The sequence below is a fragment of the Lepisosteus oculatus genome, chromosome 15 (genome assembly GCF_040954835.1).
Source record: "Lepisosteus oculatus isolate fLepOcu1 chromosome 15, fLepOcu1.hap2, whole genome shotgun sequence".
NCBI lineage: Eukaryota > Metazoa > Chordata > Actinopteri > Semionotiformes > Lepisosteidae > Lepisosteus > Lepisosteus oculatus.
Window position 1 is genome coordinate 6192100 of NC_090710.1, and position 19743 is coordinate 6211842.

The following is a 19743-nucleotide window of genomic DNA, read 5'->3' on the forward strand; positions in this document are numbered from 1 at the left end:
CATACCATTTGTACATATTGTGAATATCGCTATTCTTCAGTCTTAGCTTTCGTGGCAATAGTCATGTTGCACATGTTATGCCTTTCCATGACTTTTCTCTCTCCTGTTGCTGCTTGTGTTTCTTTGCTCCTTTTGCACTGTACTGTTGTACTGTAGTTTAAAAAATGAAAGCAAATGCAATTACAAATCCCAAGAGTTGGCTTGTATAAAAAATTGCTTCAAACTAATTACACAATCCTTGGCAGAAGAGTCTCCATAACATAATGAACCTACCATAACACACATAACCCCTTGCTGTTTATGATATTGTTTGAAAGCCCCTCAATTGTACTTGATTAGTGATGGACTTCTAGCCAGCTCCTGGCCTGCAGTTCAAAAAAATATATATTTTTTCCTTACGATTTGAGATTTGGTTTTCTAGGAGACCCTTTGTTTTGCTATCATCTCTGTTAGAAAATTGTTTTTCATTTTAAGTTTTCCTGGTCTCTTACTCTCACTTTCCATGCCTTCCATCTCTGAGCCAGTACTGTGTATTTTTTTCATGCAATATTCTATAGATTGTTTTTTTTTCTAGAACTGGTCTGTGAAAGGTAAGGTCAACATATTTTGTTGCAGAGTCAGGTTTAACATCAACTGGGAATTAATGAAGGCAAATAAATATTGCAAAAACAGAATAATTAATTGATCTGTAATGTCTGATAACAGTGAAATCAACAAATAGCCTCAAACATTTCAGTAGCTTACATGTTATGGCTTGGATCTAGTTTGCCACATGTAAAGTTTTTTTTTATTTGTATGCTGGTAAACGGGTGGGTGATGTATTTTCATGCTTTGTATTAGGGCATAGGAGCATGCTTATTAAGCATGGCACTGTTGGACCTACATCAAGAAAGGATTGACAGCACTGATTAGCAGTTGTTTCTCCCAATATTTTTGGTGCTGATGTCCATTTACTTTCGATAGCCATTGCAAAATGAAGCCCCTGGGGTATCTGCTGTTTCCTTTGAATCATACTCAGTATGTTTCTTGATTCTAAATATACTTCTTTAACTTGTGTCTTTAACATTTGTGGTACAGTAAAATATGTCTCATTATTTTATTAGAAGCTTTTAGAAACAGATTATGATCAGAAACATTTTTGATTTAAAAATCTATTTTCTCTTATGTATTAAACAGATGACATTGGCAAAGCTTTTCTGGCAATTCTTATTCAATTACTTACAGTATTAACATTCATCATTCCATCATTCTGGGAGGATAGAATTAAGTTGTCTGGGAATGTGGTCGCTTTGGATGTGTCAACTCTTAAAATCCGAAGAATGGGTTGTTGGAAAAAATGCTTTGACTTGGATATTAGCAGCCATATCACCCTGCAACTCACAACTGGCAACCCACTGAAGCTAAGCAGGCGTGAGCCTGGTCAGTACATGGATGAGAGACCTCCTCGGAAAAACTAAGGTTGCTGCTGGAAGAGGTGTTAGTGGGGCCAGGAGGGGGCGCTCACCCTGCGGTCTGTGGGGGTCCTAATGCCCCAGTATAGTGATGGGGACACTTTACTGTAAACAGGCGCCGTCCTTCGGATGAGACGTAAAACTGAGGTCCTGACTCTCTGTGGTCATTAAAAATCCCAGGGCGCTTCTCGTAAAGAGTAGGGGTGTAACCCCGGTGTCCTGGCCAAATTTCCCATTGGCCCTTACCAATCATGGCCTCCTAATAATCCCCCTCTATGAATTGGCTACATTACTCTGCTCTGCTCCCCACTGATAGCTGATGGAGATGGAGGGGAGTCCCCATTACCTGTTAAGCGCTTTGAGTGGAGTGTAAGCAATAATAATAATATTATTAACTCTTTCTACATTTGCTGTTACAGTAATTCACTGTGGATTGGATTCACAGCTGCACTGCAGAATAATAGGCAATGACAATTTTGGGGTATTCCAATTGTGTGGCAGATGTCAGTCTTTTTTGTGCAGCCTGTGAAGCAGCCTTAAGGCTTAAGCAGCTGATTCAGCTATTCCCTTTAAACGTGCCCAGTTTTTATCCTGGCGGTTGAAAGATCTTTGTCCCTCACATGGAATTATGGCAATCCATTCCCAGCATGTTGTTTCCTTCTCTGTTACATACAACAATGTGTCTTTCCGGTTTATTGTTCCATCTGTAAAGAGATTATAGGAGCACAGAAAGAACAGTCCCCTACCTTTTATGTGATTTAAAAAGGACATTTAAAATATTATTGTCCAGTTTTTCCTTCCTTACCTTCCACTTCATGTTATGCACTTCACTGCTTCACTGCACTGTAGTATCACTGCTTTTGTGTGCTGTGTACTCATTGTTGTGTCAGCATTTTGAAAAATCAAAAGAGTGAACCACCAACGCAATCCTAGATTGCCCAAGTGGACTTAAAACAATAAAAATGTAGTTTGGGATTTTAAATATCTGGATTTTAAGTGGAACATTGTTGATTAGACTTTAGATTGGCCACCCTGTTTTATTCCCTTGTACCTTGTATGGTCTTTAACATAAATAACTAAAAAATGCTTTCATTTCTTTCTTTGTTTCTGAAGCCTAAAATATGTACTGTATAGCACTGCACCTACAGATTTGTTACAGCTGTAGTGTAATGCTACTACACGTCTTTACACTGCTTGGAATTATTGTGGCAAATAAAACTGTCAGCAGCCCACCATCTAAATGTTTGCTAAAACCCTTTCCGTTTCTTAAGCTTTAGATGCCAGCCTTCAATGGCTATCTTTCATTTCAGAACAACAAAGTACGGCGCTTTGCCTTCGAGCTGAAGATGCAGGACAAGAGTACATACCTGCTGGCAGCTGACAGTGAAGTGGAGATGGAGGAGTGGATCAGCACCTTGAACAAAATCTTACACAGCAGCTTTGAACTCGCCATGCAGGAGAAGAGGAATGGGGAGACGCACGAAGGTGGGCTCTGATTGTCATTAGAATTGACCTTGGGTGCTTATTTGGTAAGGGGAGTTTTACCACCCCTGCTGAAAGGGCACGATGTACAGTATACATTGGTTTTAAAAAAAAGAACAGTTTGGACAGTTTAATTTCATTCTGTTTTCACTCTTAACAGCCTGGCAAAGAAACGGAAACATATAGCTTTTTCTCATAATGAACACCATTGCATTTTCAATCCCACATAATTTATCCAGATAATTTGAGAAAAAAATCAGTTTAGTCCCTTCATGAAAAATGGTTATGAAAACCAATCTCGAGTTGTTGTCCTTGGAGTCTCTTTCGTTGTTTATAAATTGTTTATGAAGATGGAGTAATAGATGATCCTGATGTAAATGTATCATACTGTACGGCTTTGCTTTCTAGCTTGTCAGTATTTCTGTGGAACAATGCAGGATCATGTCTATGTGGCATAGGCTTCAGGGAAATGTGAAGCAGTCTGCACTTTGCATGCAGCTGTAGCTTTGGACAGCTTTTGTTGCCCTTAAGCATTGCATACTTAAGACATTGCATTTAGTCTTTTTTATGCCTGGGCACTTCATCAGTTGGGTTTTATGTGGGTTTTGTACAGATGCAACAAGTTTTTCTTTTTAAAAAGATCCTTCTAGAAGACAAAAAGTCTTCTGAATCTCATAAAGTGAATCTTATATGATGGGTGAATTAGCATAGGGGAAAATAGGAAACTTCCAATGTGCTACAAAAGTGCTGTTAATTACAGCTGAATAGTTTCCACACATCTGTGACCTTGATTTAATAAAGCAAACCTTTATCTTTTGACTCATTACAGATCACTGTTTTATTACACATTCTGTTTGTACAATGAATCAAGTTGCTGTCTAAAGAAGATTTCTGTGCTAGTCAAGACATTTTTTTTGTCAAGTGAAAGGCTGGACAGGTGAATTTTTAGTTATTGTGGCATGACTATCTGTGGGTCTATAACATTCTCTTATTTAACCCAGTGTAAGGATACTACCATGATTTTTCCATTATGCCTGTATTAGGGAATTAACTCATTTGATATTTTAAGATCTAGATTACTCTAGATCTTAAAATATAACAGAGTTAAACATCAGTATCTGTTGTTTTTCCAGCTGTAAATCTTTCTGTTGACTTAATGCTATCAGAGGTGTTCCAAATGATGACTGTATTCCAAAAACAAAATCAGGTGATCAGTCAGTTTCTACATTTCTATGCAAGATTGTACCTTTACACTTGACAAAAATTCAGGAACAGAATTACACTTTTATTTCCAGGGTCTTATATACAGTAGGTTTAGACCTATTTTAGCATAAAGCAGTCTTTGGGTGTATGTAAGCAGAATACACCAACCAATGGTATTTTTAGGATATAGGATTGAGTATTTAAATTTTCAGATTTGTAATTAGCATTACTTTGTTTTCAGATGATGACCAAGGAAAAGCAGACAGCTCATCAGCGAGTTTGGATAGCTTTCAGGTATGTTTTGCAGTCATGTCCAGAGTGAATTGAACATTCTGCAGAGCTTATTTAGAATGTTGAAGCCTAGAAACAAATGCCATCTGTGAACAGATTTTTTTACAAAATTACAAAGCCGTAACTGAAAGATGGTTTAAAGGTGTATTTTGACTTTTCATTTCAAATTGGTTCACAGATCAGTGTCAAACCATTGCATTTAATAAATTTGGACTAAATGCAATTATGCGTATTAAGCTTGACGATTTAGAGGTTGTTTCTGCAAGTTCTCAAGTTCTGCAAGTTCTCTGCGACGTTCTAAATAAGTGATGGCTTGTATAAATACAAACCATGTTTTTTCCTTGAGATTTTTTCCAAAATTGAGGCATCTATTGTAATTCACTTTCTGAATCTTAAGAATGTTTCTGAAACAATAATTGTGCCCCAAGTAGAGCAAAGCACAGTGTATATGAAATATTTTCAGGTACTGTATCTTTAAAGTAAAGGTTACATTTAAGTATACATTTTTCTTGTGCTAATGTTTTTCAGTTTTAAGTTTCATAGGCATTTGAATGAAGGGTAATTAGACCTTGCATTTATGTCATGAACTGACATGATCTGTTTTCAAACCTCAGCATAGTTGGGAGACCACAAATTAAGCTCTTTGACCTGAGCATTGCTGATTTAAATCTTGGTCTTGTCACTAGCTGACTACATTTGAGTTTTACCATTTTGTTTCTTTTTATTCAGAGTGGTAGAGATATTGAGTCTAAAACTCGAAGTGAAACCAGGCTGAAGCTGTTTACCTTGGATCCTGACACACAGGTCAGTGTGTGAAACAATTAGCACTACTTCCCTCTCGAAATACAGTGCATTGGCAGTGTTTTGCACGTAGTTTGATGAGGTTCAAGAGAAAACATTTTGTCTTGCTGTTGGAGAGTTTAGATTAATTAACCAGTCAACTTTATTTCTCTTTAGTTAACGGATATTATTTTGTTCCATTATTATTCAGCTGTTAGAACCCCCACTTGTCTTTGTAGGTGAGTTTAAGTGAGTTTTCTTTGAAAAGAGTTCTGTGGCCTATATTTTCCTGTCAGAGATGTAGGTCTACATTCCGATTGTCAGAAGTAAAAGCTTTGCATTTCCTAGTAGCCATTTACTCCCTTTGTCTATCCACTGATTTTACAGTGGTAGCTTGCATGCAGTAGATACATACTGTAGGAAGTGAGTGTTTGAAAAACAGGGTTGATTAATAAAAGAACGGGTAATGGGATAAGACTGAAATTTGTGTCTCATCAATTTCAAAATACAATATAATTCAAGAGGTTCTTTGACAAGATATCATCATCGTCTTTTCTGTAGTAAATTATGGTATCATGCTGGGGTATATTCTATCTTTTCTGCTGAGTCTTCTGATAAAATGTGTATTCACTTGGTCTCTACCTCACCATCTCAATCAACGTATAAAACATGGTGTGGCAGAAATTTGGGAAGCTTATTTGCACCAAGGGCTGCCTTCTTTCAAGAAATGGTAAGTTGACCCTTGAACAAGTTAATTATTAACAACCTATCTAGCTAAATGGAAAAAATTGTCTCCTTTTATTTATAACCTTTAAAATACTCTTAAGTGAGAATCCACCATTTGTACGATAGTTTCAATTTTGATAAATGTGTTTATTGATCCATAGATTTTAGTATGGTCCATCATGTCATAAAGCTTTAAAAGCTATCTTCTTAAAAGTACCTTCTTTATTTTATACTTTATTTTCAGAAACTTGACTTCTCAGGAATTGAACCAGACACAAAGCCATTTGAAGAGAAATTTGGAAAGCGGATTTTGGTGAACTGCAATGACCTGTCCTTTAACCTTCAAAGTTGTGTTGCCGAAAATGAAGAGGGACCAACGACAAATGTAGGTTGGAGTGTTGCTGATTTGCTAGGGCATAAATGGTCATATTAATCTCCTGTTTATTTTCTTGAATATGTCTGGGGACAGATGAGTGTCATGGTTTTTTTTTTCCAACTTTTAAATTATAACAGGTAGCTCTGAGCAGAGCAATGTCTGTTTTTCTCTTTTGGTTTCTTTCAAGAAATGGCGGGATAAGATTCTTAATCGATTAACTTCTAAGTGTCGAATGGACTACATGGGATATATTGGTTCCTCTCATTTATAACTTTTCTGAGGTCAACTCGTGGTGGTGAACTTGTGCTTGATGATACACTTGTGAGGCTCCATTTCTGGTCAGAATATTACACTCATATTGTATGGAGAAGGATTCACATTGCCATAGCAACAGTAGCTCATACAGTATCACAGTAATTGTTGTGAGGTTTGTTTCATGTTGCTGCTAAGATACTCTAGTATCATTTGAAATCATATGTCCCCCTATTATCAGCTGAAATGTTAGGATGGCATAAAAATGTCATAATAAAATGGAAATGTCTAGAAGAAATCCATGCTAGGTGTGTATGCTCATGATAATGGGATTTTTTACAAGTGCTGAACATTTTTTTTCTAAGGCAAATATTAATATTGTGATATTGTAATGCCTGAAAAATAATGACGTCTCAAAACTATGGTCTTGCAGTTGATTAATGTATTGATGCATCAGGCTTTCGTTGCCAGTGTGTCACATCCCTGAATAATATGAGAAAGATTTTTTCTGATGCTGTTTTTATAACTTTTACGGTTGAAATGGAATAATTTAATAGAAATTACATATGTAAGATGTTTTTGTGTGCTGTCCAACAGTTTTCTCAGCTTGTTCAGATTCCTCTGCATATCATCAAATTATCTTTTCCATAACTGATCCTTCATTGGGACCTCCTAAAACTGAATCAAATCCACATTTTGAATTGGAATAAATCACAGTAATGCGTATCTCCTGAAGTGGGAATTGGTCAAAGACATAAGACTTTTCGACAGCGCACTTTTCGAGACACTCCACTCAAAACCCTTTGCAGGTAATGGTGACTCTTCAATGCGCAGGACTCATCATACATGTACATCAGCTGTCAGTGGGGATGAAAGCAGAGTGATGAAGCCAGTTGATCAACTGAGATTATTAGGAGGCAGTGATTTAAAAAGGCCAGGGGATAATTTTGCCAGGACACCAGGATAACACCCCCACTCTTTTTGAAAAGCACTGTAGGATTTTTAATGACCACAGAGAATCAGGACCTAGGTTTTAGGTCTCATCTGAAGGATGGCACCTTTTTTGCAGTATTGAGTCCCCATCACTATACAGGGGCTTTAAGGAACTACACAGACTGCAGGGTTAGTGATCTCACTAACACCTCTTCCAATAGCAACCTTAGCTTTTCCAGGAGATCTCCCATCTAGGTACTGGCCAGTCCCACAGCTGGTTATCTTCAGTGAGTTGGCAGTTTTGAGTTGCATGGTGAAATAGCTGATCACAATAATTCTAATACTAAACCTACAACTCCAATGTAGCCTCCAGTTAACCTGGAACACTGGAATAATTCATGAGATAGCCCTGCAGAACTTCTTTTCATTTTGTTTTCTTTGCCCCTGTCAGACGATTGCCTGACGATAGCCGGTGTCCATTTTCTTCATGTTTTAGTAAAACGGAAGCATCGTGTTTGTAATTGCTGGTGGCAGGTATTTGATTGTGAGCTTTTTTGTTCTCTAAGCGATTCTTTTCTGTTTTTTTGCTCCTCAGGTGGAACCCTTCTTTGTCACCCTGTCACTTTTTGATGTCCAAAACAGTCGGAAGATCTCTGCAGACTTCCATGTGGATCTGAACCATCCTTCTGTGAGACACATGCTATCCAATCCAAGTTCACAGTACATGAATGGGGGAGGGGAGGCAGTTTTGGGACCTCAAAGAATGTTTAATGGGCTCGCAGAGAGCATGCTACAGTACCCCAAACAGGTGAGGTAACGTACAGTCTGGTACTGTCTCCTATTGTGTGCTGCCTGTTCATCATTTAATTCAAACATCATTGATGGCTTCCACAGGAAGTCGCCTATCATCTTGCAATTAACAGATAGAAGCCTTTAACTGCTTGGCCTGCTGCCATTCTGGACCTTTTCATGTTAATATGCAAGCCTGAAGCACGGGCTTGGTGCTTTGTAGAAAGCCGATATAACGTGATGTACAGTTGGCTTTGATTTCCCTGCTCTAAATAATCTAGTTTCTTCATCATTAAAAGCATTCCTTTTTACTGTCTGATCTGCGGAAATGAAAGCAATTTGCAGCCGTCCAGCCTGCTTCTTGGCGCATCCCAGCAGAAAGGAGTGCTTGTGTTCTGTGTTTCCAGATCTTTGAATGAATGTACAGTATAAGACCAGGAATGGATATGTGCAAGTTGATTTTCTTTTTCTTGCTATTTAGTGGCACTTGCTATTTAGTAGGGTCATTTCGGCTTTTCTTTCTGAATCCACTGGGAGCAAAAAAAAATGAAAGAAACGGGTCTTTTTGTGGCTGAATGTTTTTTGTGTTGTGTTTTGCGTCTGTAGGGAATATTCTCAGTGACATGCCCTCATCCTGATATATTCCTTGTGGCTCGAATAGAGAAAGTACTTCAAGGAGGCATCACGCATTGTGCCGAGCCGTACATGAAGAGCTCTGACTCAGCTAAGGTACTTGACTGTGCACAGCAAATTTTGAAACGTGCTGTAACCCATTATGTTAAGTGGACAAATAAAAGCATCTGTTCCTTATCCATGGGATACACAAAGAAATTTTATTTTATTGAATGCATGATTCTTAAATGTTTTATTGTTATTAAAATTCTTATGTCTTTGACCAATTCCCACTTCAGGAGATACGCATTACTGTGATTTATTCCAATTCAAAATGTGGATTTGATTCAGTTTTAGGAGGTCCCAATGAAGGATCAGTTATGGAAAAGATAATTTGATGATATGCTCAACTTTCAAATTTGAATGTCCTTCACAACTCTGGATCCACTCAGTGCTTGTGTTCTTTTCTGTCAGGCTGCTCAGAAGGTTCTTAAAAATGCCAAAGTAGCTTGCAGCAGACTGGGACAGTACAGGATGCCATTTGCTTGGGCAGCTAGGTAAGGAATATTCATGCAAGTTTGTAATCGCTGTCAGTAGACATCTGTGAGGAGAGGGCTTTTGAGAAAGCAGAACCGTGACCCTGGAATTTCTCAGGGACAGGGCTGTTTTAATTGGATTTGATTCTTTTTAGAAATCTCTTTGAGGTTAAAATTGATTTTTTACCAAGGTGACTGGACATAAAGCGGGAACAGGACAGCCGTTGTCAAACAAGCTCAGCAGGATGATTCTCAAAAGCCTTAGCAAAAGTAATCCCAAGGTTAAAGATTAGCCAAAAAAACTACATTGTGAGCTTAAATATCAAGGCTCAGAAATGTTTCCTTTGTCATTATTTCTGATTGAAATACTCTGTTGTGATTCATTAGAATAATGCTCATACAGGTAACCTTATATTGGTAACAAGCCTTCTGACATATAAACAGCTTTGAGTGATGTGACTATCCTGACTAATTTGATTCAAGTTGGCCTTGGATCTTTGACTTGAAAATTGCCATGTAACACAATTGTATTTATAGGAGTGTCATTACTGTTGCAAGCATTACCTGTCTACATCATGCAGTGAAGATGCAATATACTGCATTGGCCCAGATCATAAGTTTTTAAAGAGCAAAATAATCCAGATCTTGTAGAAGTCCTCATTAGTGTCTTATGGCACTTCATTTAAGAGATATGGAGCTGCTGGGTTTCCAGAGCACAGGCCTAATATTCAAATGAGCAACAACCAGCACAAAACCAAGCAAACACAAACTTAGGTGCAACTGGCAGATTAAATTCAGAAATGAGTGATGAGATTGATGTAAGGCTTGTGTGTATTTCAGGGCCACAGAGGCACTGTGGGGAAAACTATCCAGTCCAACTTTACCGGGGTTTCCTGGTTATATTACATCAGAGAGCAGGAATCTGAGATGCAGGTTTTCTTTAGATTATAAAATGAATCTTGTTAGTTTGATGTTTGAAAAGCTGGAAATGCTCCTGAATGCAGCTTGGCCTTCCACAGGGCTGCATTTTAAAGAGGGCTTTAGAGACTGAAATACCCAGAAAGAATGGAAAGCTCTTAACCCTATGGAAAAACAATAATATGAAGAACTAAGCTTTAGAACACATAATTGTTGTCATCTGTCAAAAAAAAAACACTGCTGTGGTATTTTCCTTGTGCTTTTTATATTAAAATTCAGTTTCTTTTCTTTTGCAGGTCTGTGTTCAAGGATGCATCAGGGACTCTTGACAAAAGTTCCAGATTTTCTGCCATCTATAGGCAGGACAGCAACAAGCTTTCAAATGAAGACATGCTTAAACTGCTTGCAGATTTTAGAAAGTTAGTTTTTCTTAAACTACTATAAATCTATTTCTTGCTCAAATGAACATGCAGTGAGGTGTTTAGTGTTTTGTGTCTGTTCAAAAGTCTAGAATCACAATTTTGTAAGATTACTGGTTTAGTGGATAAACATCTGTGGTATTCTAAGTTTTCAAGGAGGCCAATTAGCAGAATAGCTAAGGCAGATCATGTCTGTCCCATCAGTTTATTAAACAGAAGACATTTGTAAAACCAGGACACTTCTTGCAACAGGGTGTTAAAACACACCTTATAGTTTTGTGTGGTTAAAAGCAACGGTGTCTTTTTTTTCTTGCCTTGGTATGTCAGTGTAAAACATGCTGAAGATGCTGTTTAACCACGATAGTGCCTGGTCAACCAAAACAAGAAATAAGATGGAGGACTTTATATAAATGGCTGGATTAAATGCAAACAAGAATTTGATGTTACTTTGGCAAGCTGAAGTGAGTTTTGAAGGCAAGGATTAGTCTTTGCAGGTGTAGTGTGTTCAGGCATAGTCATAAGGTGCTATAGCTCCCTTTAGTACAAAATGTCCTGACCTGAATATGAAAATGCAGGGACAGATAACAAGGGTTATACAGTACATGGAAGTGTCACAACCTACAGGACCTAAGCAGAAGAAGCCCTCCAGTCCTTTAAGACAAGATCAATACAGGTTTTATAATTATCTTTCAGTTGACAAGAATCTGATACACTTAAGTATTGTAGCTGAGCAATCATGGTCTTTCACTAGAATGAGAATGTTGCATTCCTCAAGATGTCAGCTTACTTGTCCCTTACACAGAATGATATTTCCAAGTATTGAGAAAATTAGTGTTTCCACTGTGAAACCCTAGCTCCATTTCTCCATATTCAGTATTTCTTTCTCTAAACATCTAAAGTCTTCTGTTACAATTTCCAGGAGTCAGGAGCCAGTTCTCTGTTTTGCATTACTTCTGAAAGAAAAGATCATACTCTAAGCAGCTGGTGCTTATGTATTTGTTGCCACAGGCCAGAAAAGATGTCCAAGCTGCCTGTCATCTTAGGAAACCTTGACATAACCATTGACAGTGTGGCTCCAGACATAACAAGTAAGTTTTCCAATTCCAGTTCCTATTAAAAACATTTCTGACTCACTTATGAAGAAGCAGCAGCTTTCTCTTATCCTTCCTCTCAGTGTTATTTTTTTGTGCTGTTGATTTTAGATGGTGTTACCTCATCATACATTCCTGTGAAGCCGTTCGAGAACAATGGGAAGGCAAATGTTTTCTTTGAAGTGGAGGAGTTTGTTCCCTGCATCGCAAAATGTTCCCAGCCGTTCACCACGTACAACAACCACCTCTACGTTTATCCCAAGCACTTGAAGTACGACAGCCAGAAGTCTTTTGCAAAGGTGAATCACCGAGGGAGGCGGGAATAACATTTGGCCAAAATACAAACTACCTAGCAGAAAAAAAAGATGAGTTTACAATTTAGAAGAAGGTTTACAATCAAGGAATTTCGTGTTGTTACATGTCAATATTGCAGTGCCAGTTTTTCAGCATATTCACGAGATGTCATTTGTAAATACTTGCCTTAATTGCAGAGTCATGCGTGAGTTGCATTATTCTGCATGCAGGCGTTTTATTCCAACAGGCATTTCGCAGAGCATGTTGTATGGAGTCACCCCTCTCACAGAGCTAACTGTAGCAGTGAGGTGACATTTTAAAATTCAGAGCTCCAGATTCTTAAGAAGAAATCCAAATTGTTATGGAATACAGCTTTTTGTTCTGCTTTGTTAATATCCTCATCCATCCCCACCAGCAGCTCAGTAGATCACTACGGTAGGATTAAAATAGTTTTCCTTCAGCAGTCATAACCGGGTCGCTTCTCTTCCCAGGCGAGAAACATCGCTGTCTGCATCGAGTTTAAGGATTCTGACGAGGAAGACGCTCAAGCCCTGAAGGTTAGTTCAGCGCTTGAACAACGAACAGGAAAGACAAGCCAGTGGAGTAATGAGATTAGGAGATGCTTGAACTTGTTTTATATGATTGAGAAGACCAAGACAGTAGCCTCCAGGAAAATAAAAAAAAAATGACATTTTTCTATCACTCTTCAGTGCATCTACAACAGACCGGGAGGGCCCTTGTTTGTGAAAAACATATTTGCTGCAGTTTTGCACCACCAACAAAACCCAGAGTTTTATGATGAGGTAAGTCAAAGGTTTTGTCAGCAACCTGTTTAATAAACTGGTGGCATATGGTTAGGATAGTTTTTCTTCGAATGGCTTTTCTAAGACATAACAAAGTGGCATGGTCAATGTACGTTACTATCAGTGATTTAAAGTGATAAAAATGTGCTTTAGTGTTGAGAATTAAATATGGTGTCAGTTGACGGTTCCAACAATTGTCTTTACAGTATAATAGACAAACTGTTTACTAAACTTAGTTGGATCTATTCGTTTTATATCTATAAACCTCACAATGTTAAAGCAAGTGAGAACAAACAAAAAGTGCAGCAAAACAACAAGCACAAAATAGTGATGATGTGGTCATGTCTATGTCTGTCCCAAGCTACATTGGTAACTTGGTCTTGTGAAGTCCATAGAGCCATTCTGAAGAGTAAACCTGGAAAAGTGCAATGGAAGGTTCCAGAATTTTATTTTATTTTCTTTTTGGTGAGGGAGGCTGTTTGCTGTTATCTTGTCTGGAATGTGTAGACTAGCTGTTGGTGCAGAATAGAGTAGGGGTCAGGGGTCTGGATTCAAACCTGAAAGGGTTGTGGGGTTTCGTGCTTACTGTGAACACTGCTTTTCTACCCTTTACCTAAGTTGCTCCAGTTTAGCCAGCATTGCTGGGAGTATCTCAGGGGAAAGCTATGGAAATGGAGATAAGCTTCGGCCCGATAAGTCTGAAGACTCATGAACATCAGTTTTAGTCCACAGTCAAAATATACTGTAGTCTAAATTCCTCATTCATCTGATCTTTCTTTCTTGTTCTGTGACCTGCAAATTTTTGGATGCCTGCAAACATCAATTTCTGCTTCTTTTTTTTCCCACCCAAGATTAAAATCGAGCTCCCCACCCAGCTCCACGAAAAACACCACCTGCTCTTCACGTTCTACCATGTGAGCTGCGACAGCACCAGCAAAGGCAGCACGAAAAAGAAGGATGTGATTGAGACTCAAGGTTAGTCAAGGCTTTAGCTCTGCTAAAAATTGGTAGAAATCAAGCAGATACTGTACCCCTGCTTTTACAAATGTTCATTGTCGTGTTGGTGAACATTACTGACAAAATGTTTCATCTTTATAGACATGAGCAGTCATCCATGAAACTGTAGTTATGATCTTACGTAACTTCTAAATCGTTTGTGTTTTTATTTCAGCAATGTAATACAGCACTTCAAATCCATCAGTTAAAGTTTACAATGTCTTTATGCATTAGCTATTAATGTCAATAGAGGCCTTCTGGGCTGCAGGTTTCCTTGCTGTGGTTGTGGCCTAATAGACCTAGCCCATAATTCATTAGAGAGAGGTGAAAATCCTTTTTTATTGGCTTATTACGATTTTAAATCACCTAACCTTGGCTTTGTCATTCTTTACAACAGTTGTTTGCAGAGTGCTTTGGTATACCATGAGGTACAGGATATTGAAGGTACAGGAGGTACAGGATGAGGTACAGGATATTGATTAGATGTGGCCACTGGATAGTCGTTGCCTTTTATGAATGCAGACCTCCTGCTACTCTTCATTACAATACAAATGTAATTACCTGTGCATTCATTTGTATTCCTTCACCCATATGAAATAATATAACCTTTGTATTGATTTCCTTTTTCATTTTTAGTGGGCTGAGTGAGTTGTCAATACGAATAATGGACAGAAATATACAGTAATCTGTTTCCTAGGGGACAGTCTGAAGGGGAATTGACTAGGCTTTGCAGAGTACTGCATCACAGTTGACGTAGCAGGCCAGTTTGAATTTTAAGCAATCATCAAAACCCTTTCGGCTGAGTTTTAGAAGGTAAAGGATCATTAAAAAACTCTTTGCACAAAATATTCTGGTAGAGCAAGAAAATCGTCAGAAAGTTTCGTCATTAGGAGCCCATTTGTCCCATTTTACTCATTTAAGGCCTATTTCATGGTTATTTCTAATTTGACCTGCAATGTGTAATCCCAAAATAAGGGGTTTGGCGTAATGAAATGTGATGAATCCGAAAGACTAGCGCGCATATGCAGCCACTTAATGAAAAAGTGAAAATACGCTTCCCAAATGTGCTAATTTGCGTAACAATGTACTGTATGTAAAAATGACGTAGGCAGATGTAAGTAATGATGGTAATAATATGCACATGGTATTTACAAAGGCTTTCTAGCTGTACAGTGGAGGTCTGCACGGTTGTAAAGCAGGTGTAATGAACTGAGACCCTCCTTGAAAATCACTGGCAGGTGGCATGAGAGATTTATCTTAGCAATGAGTCTCTTGTGTGTGGGGAAAAGCACCGTTCTTCCAGCACGCGGGAAGAAAGAACCCAATAGACCACAATACCAAGAGTGTTATTTCTTTAAATATTTTAAAGAAATGGTTTGCAATTTTAACATGTTTCTTTTATATTCTCCAAAAACCACTAGTTTCCATATGCTGCCTCTCCTAGACTTCCCCACACATTACCGGTCTCTGCCAAGTCCTTTATAAGCAGTATTTACAGGAGCACAGTTATTCTGGTATGAGGGGACAAGAGGGCAGATTCCAGTCAACTTCTCGCAGTTGCGATGCTACTGCACACATTGCCAAGTCCTGACTGTTTTTCTCTCTAACAGTTCATGTTTAAGACTGAAAAGACAGAGACATAAGATTTCAGGATACTTTTTTAGTACAAAATGTCCTGAGAATACAGTATGGAAGAATACGGAACAAGGTACACAGTTATACTGCTGAAGCTGATACCCTGACTTGATACCTCTTTGAAGAAACTCCTGGATGAGAGACTTAGATCAATTAGCTGCATACATCCAAACAAGCTTGATGGACCAAATGCCAAGTTTTTATGTTCATATTACAAAACTCGATCATTCTACTTTAGATTTCTGACGTCTACTTAATCCATATATTCCAGTACGTATTCTGCAAGCTATAGCTCTGTGGTTGTACCATAAAACTGTCCACAAACAGAGGGAGCTGGAGTCTCTGCTTTTTGTATATCTCTTTTGTATTGGTTGGGTTTCTATCACTCGGGTAAGCTTTGGTCTGAAAGAGCACTATACAGTATACTGTACACTATAAATTTTAACCCTTTGGAATTACCTGGATTTCTGCATTAATTTCTCATAAAATGTGGTATGATCTTCACAATAATAGATATCCTGTATACAGTCTGCTTAAACTAATAATAACACACAAACAATTGTACTTCTTAGTCTGAACATATCGTTTAAACAGTCACAGTCTAAGTTGGGGAAAAAATATATGAGCCTCTAGGCTAATGACTTCTCCAAAAGCTAATTGGAGTCAGGTGTTCCAATCAATGAGATGAGATTGGAGGTGTGGGTTGGAGGTGCCCTGCCCCAGAAAAAAAGGCACACAAAGGTTGATTACTGACAGTCTGCTCTTCCCAAGAAAGAGCTGTTAATGTGGACCATGCCCCGAACAAAAGAACAAATTTGACGTACAGTAAGACATGAAAAATGTGGCAAAAATTGATTATTCTTCTTTTCCTGTCGATTTCTGTAATGTACAGGATTTCATTGTTATCTATATTATTGGATGTTTTGGTTACAGGCATTGACACACCCTACATACCTCCTTCCTTTTTTTATATTGTAAACCACTTTAATTCTTTAAATATTCAAAGGAAAATGAAAATGAATACACGAGTTACTCGTTTTCAAATTTGCTGTTTTGTTTTTTGAAAATGTCTGAGTTATCATCTTACTGTAGCAGCGAGTTTGCTCAGACCTGGCTGTCTGTTAGACTGTTAATTCTTCTGCTGTTTAGTCTATGGTGGGTGAGAAGAATAGGGGTTGTATACAATGTAATGGAAGCCTGTGCCAAGTTGTTGATTTTTATTTTTTGTTTTTGTGAGGCAGGACATTGCTGTTCCTTTCGTGTTGGTGCGTAAATGTATTTGGAAGACTTGCTGTTGATAAGCTGTTATTTCCTTGCTTGCAGTCGGCTTTGGGTGGCTTCCACTGCTGAAAGATGGCAGGGTGATTATGAATGAGCAGCAGATTCTAGTCTCTGCTACTCTTCCAGCCGGATACCTCAGCTGTCAAGAGGCTGGAATAGGGAAGGTAATATCAGTGTCCTTTTCACCCTTAAGAATTTTGAGTGTGTGAAGCCGGAGCTGCAGAATTTAAAAATGCTTAAGAATTGAATGTGTACGTATCTGTAAAAAGCAGAGCTGAAATACATTGTTTTTAAGTGTTTACCTTTATTTGCTTAATTTCAAAGCTATGTGTGTCTGTTTGCAATGTGTTAAGCTCTACAATATTCAAACATCGTAATCTCAAATTAAACTACCAACATCGAACCTTTGTTTCCAATATGTCAGATCAGCACGTTAAATGGAGCCTTTCTGCTATTCTGCATGCTTGCTAAAGATTGGATTAAATCAAACTTTTGCCACCTGGCAATCATAAATTTTACATGTCACTCTTTGGCAGCTGTGTTTGCCAGAGGCTTCTTATGTGAGAGCAGTGGAAAGTGGTCATCAAATTCTGGGTGTGGAATTTGCCTCCTATAGGGAGGTGAAGTTTTTGGATTTAATTAAGGCTTACTATTAAATTAAGGCCTTATTACCTTACTGTAAATTATCTTACCCATTACCTTTTTTCCCATTGTTTTTCAACACCCTAAGTTAGAAAAATCTAACAGACTTGCTAACAATTCTGGCTGGCGATGTTTGAAGATTTTTTTTATTTTGTTTTTTTGTGTGTGTGTGTGCGCCACATAGCATTCAGGTCCTGAAGTTAAATGGGTTGACGGAGGAAAACCTTTGTTCAAAATTGCCACCCACCTGGTCTCCACAGTCTACACTCAGGTCAGTGTCACTGGAAACAAATTCTGTGCAGTTCTCTGTCGTCAGGCTAAACTCCTTTGTTGTAGGCATTTTTATCAAGTGCTAAAGAGCATAGTAAACATTGTCCTGCGTTTGTGTAACAGGATGATGTCAAATTAACAATAATTGGGTCAATAATAATATTCAGTTTCTAAAGACTGTATGCAGACTCTTTCAATAGGACCAACTGCACAGCTTGTTCATTTTGCAACACTTCCAAGGCCTGTCTCCACAGACATCTGTTCTCACTAATTGTTCTTTTCATGTCTCTAGGATCAACATCTGCACAATTTTTTCCATCACTGTCAGAGTGCACAGTCTGTTAACCAGGCTTCTGGGGGAGAGCTGGTCAAATACCTGAAGGTGAGGCAATGAAAGGGTTCCAATCCACCTTTTCTGGGGGGTAGGAGTTGGAAGGACAGGGGTCATTATTCCCTCATGGCAGCACACCCTGGACAGAACCAGCATGAACACAATGGCATAATCTCCCTGGATACAAGAGATACCTGCACCATAAACTTCTGAGCGTTGAAAATTAATTCCATGTTCTGGGCAACCTGAATTTCCACAATAGTACAACTTGTCCTCTGCGGAATCCGAAACTTCACTGAAGGTGGCAGTATTGACAAGTCTGCTTAAATTCAGTCATAATCAATAAATCATTATGATGTTCATCAGGACCTAAGGAGGGCTAAATGGTCTGTTATTGTGTGTAACCTGTCTTCCTTGTCTGAAATGTGTGAGCTTAGAGAATCTGATTTTTTTTTTTACCTTATCAACCTGGCTGGGAAGCCTGTCCCATATACCCTCAACACACCCTTCGGTAAAAATCATGCCCTAAATGGATTTACCTTTATTTTCCAATTGCAGCAGTGGCCATGGTTTCCCTACAGAGTGTGAAATTGTTGGCTGGATTAACCCTATCTATACCCCTGTGGATTTCAGATACCTGAAGTCTCCGTCTCCTTTGTTCTGGTTTTAGAGATCATTCTAGGAAAGAGGAATGGGACTAAAATAGATCTGTCTCAAGCCCTACTCCACCCTAGGTGTTCCTATTAATCTGTATGATTAAACGCTCCATTGTGCACACTCTTTATATATCATACACAGTATAAAGTATACCCATGTGGTACAGTACACCATAAACCTTTCACCAAGAATCTAATCAATTATTCTGGCTGGCCTGACCTGTCAACCCATATATGGGTTATGACCCTTAAAATGATATGTTTGTAAGCCAGTTCTTACTTTCTAAATCCATGCTAGCTGTATCTTGAAATACCATTGTTTTGTTATTATTCTAGTGTTGGTCTCAGTACTGTTTCCATAACATTATGATCTTCATCATTTCAGTGGGGAAAACATAAGTCACATAGGGAAGCCTAAACTCTTAGCTGATTTAATTTCCTTAGGTGAGAACCATAGTACATTTCTTTGGGGGATTAAAATAAATGGCACAAGCAACAGAGGAGCCCCATATCAAAGAGTTAAGGTAAAAGAAAAGGCATTCATTGATTTATACAGCAAAGAAATCAATGTCATGTAATGCTTATGGTTCCAATATTGCAGCTTTGCTGAGTTAAAGCGATATGAAGTGAAAGCAAATGTCACCGGCTTGATCAAACTGCCCTTGCAGTGTTGTTGGAATATTCAAGTCATGCTCCTGTGCCCTCTGCCCGTTTTGCATTGTCACTCACAAGGGCTTTCAGCCGGCTCACCGGCAGGCATGCGGACCTGTGTCTGACCTCCCCCGGCTGGCGGGGTCTCCACACAAGTGCCATCCCATGTGCTGAAGCAGGATGTTGAGAACGTATTCTTTTCTCTGAGCTGTTGCAACTTGAAAGCTTTACATGACATCATTGTTACTGCTGGCATTTTGCAAAAGCTTTGGGATTTAATCTTATTTGTCTTCCAGCTAACATTGATTAACAATGGAAAACAGGG

At 38.5% G+C, this 19743-nt stretch overlaps 1 protein-coding gene across 19 annotated transcripts in view; it reads left to right on the plus strand.

The window, feature by feature from the left end:
* The window catches only part of LOC102689632 (dedicator of cytokinesis protein 9), a 157089-nt gene that overhangs the window by 99270 nt on the left and 38076 nt on the right, over window positions 1-19743 (plus strand). For all 19 annotated transcript variants that reach the window (XM_069179239.1, XM_015363482.2, XM_069179249.1 and 16 more), the window contains exons 8-23: window positions 2762-2936; window positions 4378-4430; window positions 5157-5231; window positions 6178-6318; window positions 8090-8302; window positions 8890-9012; window positions 9370-9452; window positions 10646-10768; window positions 11777-11856; window positions 11971-12158; window positions 12645-12710; window positions 12864-12956; window positions 13808-13931; window positions 16911-17032; window positions 17695-17781; window positions 18073-18162. In XM_069179239.1, coding sequence (XP_069035340.1) covers window positions 2762-2936; window positions 4378-4430; window positions 5157-5231; window positions 6178-6318; window positions 8090-8302; window positions 8890-9012; window positions 9370-9452; window positions 10646-10768; window positions 11777-11856; window positions 11971-12158; window positions 12645-12710; window positions 12864-12956; window positions 13808-13931; window positions 16911-17032; window positions 17695-17781; window positions 18073-18162 — 1836 coding nt within the window. The remainder of the gene's footprint in view (window positions 1-2761; window positions 2937-4377; window positions 4431-5156; window positions 5232-6177; window positions 6319-8089; window positions 8303-8889; window positions 9013-9369; window positions 9453-10645; window positions 10769-11776; window positions 11857-11970; window positions 12159-12644; window positions 12711-12863; window positions 12957-13807; window positions 13932-16910; window positions 17033-17694; window positions 17782-18072; window positions 18163-19743) is intronic.